Source organism: Neoarius graeffei, chromosome 4, assembly GCF_027579695.1.
Source record: "Neoarius graeffei isolate fNeoGra1 chromosome 4, fNeoGra1.pri, whole genome shotgun sequence".
NCBI lineage: Eukaryota > Metazoa > Chordata > Actinopteri > Siluriformes > Ariidae > Neoarius > Neoarius graeffei.
Genome location: NC_083572.1, coordinates 2,324,767 through 2,334,327, shown reverse-complemented (window position 1 = coordinate 2,334,327; position 9,561 = coordinate 2,324,767). Strand labels below are relative to the sequence as shown.

The following is a 9,561-nucleotide window of genomic DNA, read 5'->3' as shown; positions in this document are numbered from 1 at the left end:
CCAAGAATCTGACAAATGCACATTTACAGAAATATTTTCACTGATTTTACCAGGTCACAGGGACGTAGAGCAGGCCTTCCCGAAGAGGGCAGCTACAGCCCGCTACGACCGTGGCTCGGCCCGCTATTCACCCCTGAAGTCCCTGAGCGAGCACAACTCGCCGAAAACTTTACTATGAGCCCTGGCCCCAGCTGCTCGCACATGTGGGGATTTAAAAATTCATAACTCAGCCACTGAAAGTCCTATCCCTGCCAAACTTTACAGGCACTTCTCTCTCAGCCCTTTTGGAACAGCCCAGGTTTGGCCTGTTATTCATGTCAAATTTCAACCTCTTTCTGGAGCATGTCATTGGTTTAATCTAGATTTTTTTTCCCCCTCAGGTCACACTATACAAAGCATCATGAGAATAAAGGTAATTCGGTCAGGTAAGCGTCACCGCTTAACGCAGGTGGTCCGATCCTGAACCACTGGTGTGTTGGTTGAGTGTAAACAAATGTTCTGTGACCGATGCCAAGTGGTGCATGTATATTTCTGACCGATGGACATGCATCGATCTGGATCTGTCCCTGCGTATAAATGTGTTTGAGATTGGGTTCCCAAATCAAAACATTCAAGGTATTCACTGGCCAATCAGCTAACTCTTCCCTCATGAATGTTCATAAGTTTTGCTCTGCCACCCTGCAAAAAGGAAATTTGTGTAGGTGTCACTGAAAGGGTCCTGCCTGCTATGTGTACGTAGGATTGTGTGCGATTTAAGAACGCCAAGGACGTATACAATCCTTGAAAATTGTCTGAACAGAGGGCTTGGCCTTTATTGGAATGAGATGTGATGTGGGAAATGCAGCCATTGAAGATCCTTCCTTGACCTTGAGAAACACCCACAGAAACCATGCCTTCCTCCCTCCTTGACAAGGACTGAGACAGAAATCACGCGTCCTTTATTACGACTGACGCACAGGTCACACCTCCTTGACCTTCTCAGAGGCTGTGATTTATGTAATCGGGAATCTTCTCCATATTTGAATGGAGTGATTATAGAAGTTGAGTTAATCGTAAACTCAAGCAACTGATCCAGAAAACTAAACATGGGCTGCACTGTCATGTTAACCCCGCCTTAAAATAATCTTCATGATGGGAAACGGATATATTTTTGTTGACCGTTGAGGGTATTTCTAAAACTATAATCATGTCTGCCAGCTTATTCTTGGTGCTTTATCTGTAAACCATCTTTACAGCTGATTACTGGAGGTTTACTGGCTGCTTGTGGAGTACGTGACTGCATGCTATGAGCTGTCAAGAGTGTGTGTATGAGAGAATGTTGGAGAAAACAAGCTGAAGTTTCAATTCCCATCAATCATTAGGGTCCAAAAGCTACTCAGCTTCCAGTTTAGTCACTTGAGCTGTGAGGTGATTGCACCAAAAATAGTGTGGGAGAGGATATAAAGAGCGAGCAGACACCACAGAGTGAGAGGTCTTGAAGCTCCACAGACTCGGACGACAAGACGACCCCAAGCCTAATCCAAGCGGGATTTTGAGAACGACCTACAGAACAAACTTTCCTCAAGATGATGAAATACTACCAGTGCCCAGTGACCCAGAGTATGACCTATGAAGGGTGCAACACCAAAGCCGCCAGTCCGGGGACCTGCGTTCCTGCCCGCAAGTCCGTAAAACCGGTTCGCAATGTCCACTTCCCCAATGATGTGGTCTTCCAGGATTACGTCCGTCATGGAGAGCTGGAGAGGATCGGACGCTTTATTCGGACCAGGAGAGTGACCCTGGATACCATGTATCCTTCTGGTAAGACTTCCTGCTGAAGGTTTTTGATTTTAATTTATATAGGTTATTTCGAATACATGACGGTCGGAATTCTATCTAAAGAACATCATGCTGAGGTTTTGCTCACTGCTTCGTGTCCATGGTAGCTGGAGGAACTCCGTTAACGAAGTAATGCCTGTGATTAGTCTTCGACTGGTGATTAATTATTCTAAGGCCTTAACTCTTCAAATACAGTCAATATCTGTAACCTTCCTCACTGTCCTTCACCACGCAATGTTTATCAGACGCAACAATGTCTGCCTCGAATGCCATAATCCCCAACATTAGCTCTTAATCACTGTGATAATTGACTTTGTCTGAGCCGGATATTTGACCTGTGATTACTCTGGTCATCACCAGGTATGGCAGCCATCCACGAGGCCGTGCTCTCAGGGAACCTGGAGTGTGTGAAGCTGCTGGTGAAATATGGTGCTGACATCATGCAGAGAGATGAAGACGGCTGGACGCCACTCCACATGGCCTGCAGCGATGGATTCCCACATATTGCCAAGTAAGTGTCTATACATCGCCTCCTTTAGATTGTTGATTGATTACTGTTACTTCATATTTTAAAATATACTTGATTTTAGAATTTTACATGTATTTTGTTTTAAACATAAACACATTTTCTTAAAATTCATATTTTATACTTTGGAATTTTGTGGTGTTTAGGTTCCTGCTCTCTCTCGGTGCTGACCCCGAGGCCGAGAACGAATGTGGAGAAAAACCCGCTGATCTCATCGACCCCGACTGCAAAGAGCTGGTTGAGATGTTCGGCATCGGAGGAGACTGAACCTTCAGCACATCTGGTGCGTTGAATCAGCTCGATCATCTTCTCCATCTGATGTTGATGGAGTAAGACCCAGAGCAGAACCGCTGCTACGTGTAGCTCTTCTGGTGAATAAGACCTCCTTGACGTCGGTGCAGGTCTGAGTGTGGAGGAGAACAGCAGAACTTCACTGGAATGGACATGTGTAACCTCGAAAGGGCTCGTGACTTGCAGAGAGATGCGTCTGTCTATACCACTGGAGGAAGATGGACAAATCCGCCCTGTGTGTTTGTTAAATTACAGCTCAGTGCAAAAGTTTGCATCCCCTCAGAACTTACAGGGGGTCAAAATAAAAATAGGGTTTTGTTTGAAACAATTTTGTTTGGGTTTGTTGTCCTATTGTGTTTTTATACACACATATATACACACACACAATTTTATATATATAATTTTTTTTTTCATTCTTTGTACAGTTCTTGTGTGATCTTTATTATTGTTGCCTGTACAATTCTTTTTATTCCTATTTTTGCACGACCCAAATGCTGTCTTATGTTTTTATACGTTATTTTTAAATTAAAACAGTTTTCCTATTAAACTAAATCATTCTACTTGCTTCCTTTCTTTTAATTTTTTAATTAAATAAGGAGATCCAGAGCACACTGAAACCTAGCATGGCTATCATACTGTAATGTTTAGCTGCATCGGTTAAATCCGAAATAGAATCACATCCCCTATCTAAGTGCACTATAACAATACCTTATGCGCCCTATCTAGTGAACTACACGCCAACAAGGCCGCCATTTTGAAATCCGCTCATTGTTTTGCTAATACACCGGACTTCACTGGGCGGATTTTTAAGCGAAGCGTTTTATGAAAACTTCACATCTTAAACGTCTTTATTTATTTGGTCAAAGTCCACACACGGTAGGTACACTAATAGCACATCACACAGAATTCGTATTGTTTTTGAAACATTTGAATCCTAGTCAGTGTTTTTCCACGGTTAGCTCACATAACATTTTGCTAACTCGCTAGTAATTTTTGCATTCGAGTGTTGATTTTTTTTTCCCAACCGTATTTAGAAAAGTTCCCCTTCCTGTCTGTGCTACGATTGGCTACGAGATCAGGTTCACGTGGGTTGTCGGTGGAACTAACCAATCCTGGCACAGGAGGCGAATGTTTTTGCGCAATCACAGCAAAGGAGGCGGGATTTGTCGGAATGCGGATAGTAAAAAAAAAAAAATTAAATAAAATAAACTGTCGTAAACGTTGCAGTTTAGAATAATAAACGATTGTAGCTTAGCTTATTTTAATATATTAACTGATTAACTTAGCTAACTCTGTGCAGATTGATGTTTATATTCATATAGATAGAACATCATGTTTATTCACTTACGATGAAAAAACCAAAAGGTGGAGCCCCCCCCCCAAAAAAAAAAATGCAATGAGATATTAATTTAAATTCTGAAATGTTTCCTATAGACAGCAGCAAATAAACTTCTAGAATAAAAGTGTAATTATTTAATCTGTAAGCCAAGATGGAATAATCTTTCTGTTCGTGTTGTCAGCAGGTTGGAGGATGGTGCAGAACTACAAGCAGGCATCTGGAGTGTGTTCTCCAGCCAGCACTGAGGAGTTCTTCACGCCAGCGCACGAGGAGAACGTCCGCTTCATCCACTACAGTCAGGAGCAACTTCTGATTATTCTTCTTAGACAAGAACATTTTGCAGTCATGTGTTAATTTGATAAATATCACTACGTTCACACTGCAAGGCTTAATGCTCAATTCTGATTTTTTTGTGAGGTCGTTCACATTAACAAATATATGCAACTTGTATGTGATCCTCAGTATGAACGAAAAGCGACCTAAAAGTGTTTCGCATGCGCATTACAGGATACGACGACGTCGTTGCAGTGAGCATGGCCAGTGTTTACGGAAGTAACCTAAAGTTTCCTGTGTATGACAGTAGCCAGCATGGAGTACCTGGCGATGATGCAGTTGTTGTTGCGACGGAGCCAGAACATGCACAATAGCCTGATGTTAAGGAAGAGGGCAAGGGTTTGGGCTCAGGCGTTCTGCGGGGTAGTGACTGCAACCTCCGTTCAAAGGAACGCATTGATGTCATGCGCCATGTTGTTGTAACTTTTTTTTGAGAGACCCGCCGCCTACTTCAGCGCAGAATAGTGACGTTTGTGGCTTGTTGATGACGTGTAAGTCGGATGAATGCGACCTGGCGGTTCAGACTGAAGTCGCGTATGAAAAGATCTGATAGGAATCGGAATTAGGACCACATATCCAAACGGCCTGGGTCGGATTTGAAAAAATCGGATCTGTGTCGTTCATACTGTCAATAAAAGATCGGATACAGGTCACATATGGGCGAAAAAATCGGATTTGAGTCACTTCAGCCTGCAGTGTGAACGTAGTGTATGTGTGTGGAGAGGTGGTTTGATTAGAGTGCAGTGTGTAACGTGTGTGTGTGTGTAGCTTGGCAGTGTGTAATGAGAGAGATGCAGACCTTCCAGGGAACTGAAAACAGCAACAAGGGACCTCAGAAGTACGTGGAGAGAACGCCGAACCCCAGCCTGAGCTGTACGTCCACACACTCCACACTCACACGGACGAATTTAACCCGGACACATGCGTGCGCCTTTGAGTAAATGACTCCAAAAAAAAAAAAAGTTACTCACCAATTAAAAACAGCATCCTTTAACCTGTTACTAACAGATCAGTGACAATAATCATGGGTATAAAGATGCAAATTGTTTCACAAACCGAATAGTCCTTCACCACCGTCATGAATTTTCTAGAAATAAATAAATAGAAGCTGTTTATCACTGTCGGCTCCACCCTCTAACACCTGAGATGCTGTCTTATATACAAATGAATATTTAGTACACAGTCCAATAACATTCTTTAGTATAAACACAGAGTTGATTATGGAAAATCGTGCGTGCTGATTAGTCGAGAGATTCAGATTATTTCTCAATAATCACCTCGAGCGACTCGGCAAAATGGCTCCAATCGCTTCGTCACCGTAAGTGAGGAAGAATTACACATGATGAAAAAAAATGCTGTTCCTAAAAGCACTAAAGATGCTCCGAAGTTTGGTCTAAAACTATTCAAAGGGGGGCGGGGTTGGGATTTATTTTATTGATTAAAAAACTAAGTATTTTATGCGACTCGGCGTAGAGAAGTAACACAAGTCTGCACCGCAAAGTTATTACATTTACATGCTGTTTTTGAAGTCTGAAATATTTTTTTTTAAATAATTGCCAGTATATTTATACTAGAACAATTATCTGCCTCAGACTCGGTGAATAGTTGTTAAATATATTCAAATACGAACACACTGTGTGTAAAGCAGCATATGATCGTGTGTGTGAGAGAGAGATGCAAACATCTGTGCGTTTCATGTTTTCTTTTGGACGAGGAAAAGCCGATGAAGGAAAAATAAACAAGAGGAAGAACCAAAAAAAAAAGTAAAGCAGGAATGAACATCTCATCTCATTATCTGTAGCCGCTTTATCCTGTCCTACAGGGTCGCAGGCGAGCTGGATCCTATCCCAGCTGACTACGGGCGAAAGGCGGGGTTCACCCTGGACAAGTCGCCAGGTCATCACAGGGCTGACACATAGACACAGACAACCATTCACACTCACATTCACACCTACGCTCAATTTAGAGTCACCAGTTAACCTAACCTGCATGTCTTTGGACTGTGGGGGAAACCGGAGCACCCGGAGGAAACCCACGCGGACACGGGGAGAACATGCAAACTCCACACAGAAAGGCCCTCGCCGGCCACGGGGCTCGAACCCAGGACCTTCTTGCTGTGAGGCGACAGCGCTAACCACTACACCACCGTGCCGCCAGGAATGAAAATGTAAATGATTATTATAAAGAATAGAAAAGAGAAAGTGGAAGAAAAATCTAATGACATGAAAAAGAAATCAAAAGAAAAAATATTTGAAAGAGCACAAATAATTAAAATGTGTTTTAAAAAAAAAAAGCAGAAGACAAAAAATAAGAATAAAAATGAGGGAGAGAGGTCATCCCATCCAATAGGGCTAAGATTGCGTTGAAATGCCTTGTCTGTGTGGAGTTCTCAGCCCACTGTGGTTCGGCACCGTGTAACGATGTGCTCGTGTGTTTTCTGTTTGCGTCCTGCAGCTTTCACTCCGGTGGATCTGAACAACGTGCGACGGCGGAACGCGCAGGACTCCAAAAAGTCTTAACGCTGACACCGTCACGGCTCACACACGGCACCACAAAGCTGTTTCGGAGTTATTTTACTGAACTGGACTTTAAACACTGTATGAGGCGTGTCCTGTCCCTGTGCACGAGGGCCTGCGGCCGGTATTTACTCTTTTACACACGTTCTGTTCTGAGGTGCGTTCTAGAGGCACTGCGTTCTTCCTGTGCTTTATTTCCTGTACGTTAAACATTCCTCCTGCTCCGGCGTCGGCTTTTCCCTACATCTAATTGCTCGGATCGGATCAGCGTGTAACCTCCACTGAGCCGTTAATGATAATGTGGGCGTGTCCCTCAGAAAACACAGCTGTCAGACACCGGATCGTTTTACCTTCCCGTTCTTCAGCACTGAAACGTTGTTATATTGTTGTAATTATTCCATCATGGAAATCTAAGTTGTTTTTTTTGTTGTTTAGCTTTTTACTTTGCTCAAAGCAACCTGAGGAACACACTTACTGACTTCCTGTTTAGTTGAACGGTAAATGAGCGAATATTCATTTTGCACTTTAAATGATAAAAATAAGTCTGTACTCTCTGGTTGGTGGTTTATTCTAGTGATCAGTGTTTTTTTTTTTCCCCAAAATAAAACCTGTATCATGTTACATTAAGAAAGACTTGGGTTTTTTTTTTTTGCAGAAAACTTAAAACTTTGAATCTGTTATGAATTTTAAATCAAATCAAATGTTCTATAAACTGACTCGGGGCGGGGCTACACAAGCAGTATTTTTGTGATGTCACAACGAGTCACTAGAAATGTTTTTTTAAAGGGAACTTGAATGCTCCTGGTGGATAAATCAGTCATCGAGGACGTAAAATTGATGACTCCGATACCGAAGCTCCACTCAGGTGTGCGTGGGGCGTTTTCAACTTGCATATTCGGGACATCTAGGAAATCTGGCCAAATAAAATCAAACACACTTTTTTCTGTAAACATAGTCGATCAGCTGAGACGTATTCATCACTAACCGCTTTGGAACAAATTATTCCTGGACGATGATGAGGAGCAGAAATTCAGCGAACGTTATTGACAAACAGATCGTCGTCTTTGCTAGCTGTGCAACCAACAATAGTTCATTAGGAACTGCTTGTAAATCCGCACTACTATAAACGTTATATTAGTTTGTAAAATAAGATTGTGTCCACATTTAAACAGAAGTGTACAGTATTTGTTTATTGTCTGTGTACAGAAGAGTAAAACAAAGCAGCGATTTTTTTTTTTTTTTGTCATTGTAAATTGTTTATTCCATCACCTCATGTTGTCTCTCCCCTGAATGGAAACAGAAAGGAACAGACGTTACGGTGAGGTCGTGCAGCGTTTAAACACAGGCAGTGAGCGCTACTTAAAGTGTAAACGAGCCTGACAGCGAGATCCTCACTCTTTAAACTTCCACTCCTGTCGACACATGGGGCACTGCTGCTGCACCTGCTGCGAGTTCAGCCACTTCAGGATGCAGTGCATGTGGAAACAGTGTGAGCACTGACCCCACACCAGCGGGCAGTCGTCTCCGGGGACTTTACCTGCACACAGGACAACAGCAGGACATAACGTACAGGTGCACTGAACACACACATCCATCCATCCATCCAGGCCAAATACAGCCACCATTTTAACACTTTACACACAGTGTGTTCTGGTCAAAGCAAGTTCAAAAAAAACAAATCCAGTAAAGGAAAGGTGGCCTACAGTCCGGACAGCAGCCGTTGAATGGAGCTCTGCAGATGCCACAGTTTTCATCATTGGCCACCCAGAGCCATGAGGCCACACCGTGCCACTGCTTTATCTTCACCTTCATCTCTGTCTGCTGGAAATCTACAAAACACCAACAACACAGGAGGAAACTCAGATTACAACAGGAGGACATGTCCCAAAACCACAGCTGAACAGGAAGAAGAAACATTCTGGATATGTGAAGGAATAGAAAAAGATATTTTAAATATATTTCATATTTAAAGTCACAAGGAAAGCATGACCTTCAATAAATAATACAGAAAACAAAGATGACGTCATTGTGTGTGGGGGGGGACAAACGAGGAAAGTAAATAACAGGCAAACTGCAACAACTTGCGTGTTTATTTATATATTTTTTGTTTGAGGGAAAATCTTTAAAGTCAAATTCTTAAATAAAAAAAAATTAAATTGAAAAGGTATGGCTGTAATCTCAGAGGTTTAAGATAAATACCGCTGTGTGGAACTAAAGCGCTGCTTCTCTTCCGGCCGCCATTTTGAGTTTCCGCACTTTTCACTCGGCGCTTCCTGTTCTCTCCCGCTGATGACTCGCTGTCGCCCTCTAGCGGAGGAAGCGCAGAAAATACTCAATGTTCAAATATTACATTTCTCAATAAACAGATCTGCAGTTTGAAATTATTATTATTATTATTATTATTATTATAAAGATCGCTTTAAAATAATGTTGGTGTTTGAGGATTTATTAACAGTAGTTTATTATTTTGAGTTAAAGGGGGAGGGAGAGGAGTAACCCGGAAGTGTGTCCGGTCTCTTAGAAACACTCACTCAAACATCCGGGAGGTCACGGTTGCTTAGCAACAGGCTTCATAAGCGTTGAAGGGAATGGAACAGTTGTGAGCTTTTCCTGATTGAATTAAATTCAGAAAGGTGTTTATTTATTTTCATGTTTAAATAAAGGTAAGGATTTAGTATTTTTTTTTTACTAAACACTAAAGTATTTAAATAAATAAATAAAACCAAGAAAAAAGCAAC

The 9,561-nt window shown here is 42.1% G+C and overlaps 3 protein-coding genes across 5 annotated transcripts; 2 read left to right on the top strand and 1 right to left on the bottom strand.

Moving 5' to 3' along the window:
• The first annotated feature begins 843 nt into the window (after nt 1-843).
• On the top strand, nt 844-3,119 carry ppp1r27b (protein phosphatase 1, regulatory subunit 27b). Its single transcript, XM_060918071.1, has 3 exons — nt 844-1,800; nt 2,179-2,329; nt 2,491-3,119. Exons 1-3 carry the CDS (start codon nt 1,566-1,568, stop codon nt 2,609-2,611), a joined length of 507 nt encoding a protein of 168 aa, XP_060774054.1. The 5' UTR covers nt 844-1,565; the 3' UTR covers nt 2,612-3,119.
• Nucleotides 3,120-3,403: 284 nt separating this feature from the next.
• LOC132884717 (mapk-regulated corepressor-interacting protein 1-like) lies at nt 3,404-8,839 on the top strand. 2 transcript variants are annotated; one of them, XM_060918594.1, is made up of 4 exons: nt 3,404-3,511; nt 4,159-4,269; nt 5,076-5,180; nt 6,762-8,839. In XM_060918594.1, exons 2-4 carry the CDS (start codon nt 4,167-4,169, stop codon nt 6,824-6,826), a joined length of 273 nt encoding a protein of 90 aa, XP_060774577.1. In that variant the 5' UTR covers nt 3,404-3,511; nt 4,159-4,166; the 3' UTR covers nt 6,827-8,839. The 2 variants fall into 2 exon arrangements, with proteins under 2 accessions (XP_060774577.1, XP_060774576.1); XM_060918593.1 differs by having other exon boundaries at nt 4,156-4,269.
• On the bottom strand, nt 7,987-9,095 carry anapc11 (APC11 anaphase promoting complex subunit 11 homolog (yeast)). 2 transcript variants are annotated; one of them, XM_060918595.1, is made up of 4 exons: nt 9,023-9,095; nt 8,527-8,652; nt 8,219-8,360; nt 7,987-8,109 (listed from the first exon to the last, which is right to left on the bottom strand). In XM_060918595.1, exons 2-4 carry the CDS (start codon nt 8,633-8,635, stop codon nt 8,094-8,096), a joined length of 267 nt encoding a protein of 88 aa, XP_060774578.1. In that variant the 5' UTR covers nt 8,636-8,652; nt 9,023-9,095; the 3' UTR covers nt 7,987-8,093. The 2 variants fall into 2 exon arrangements, with proteins under 2 accessions (XP_060774578.1, XP_060774579.1); XM_060918596.1 differs by lacking the exon at nt 7,987-8,109 and having other exon boundaries at nt 8,215-8,360.
• Between the last annotated feature and the right edge of the window lie 466 nt (nt 9,096-9,561).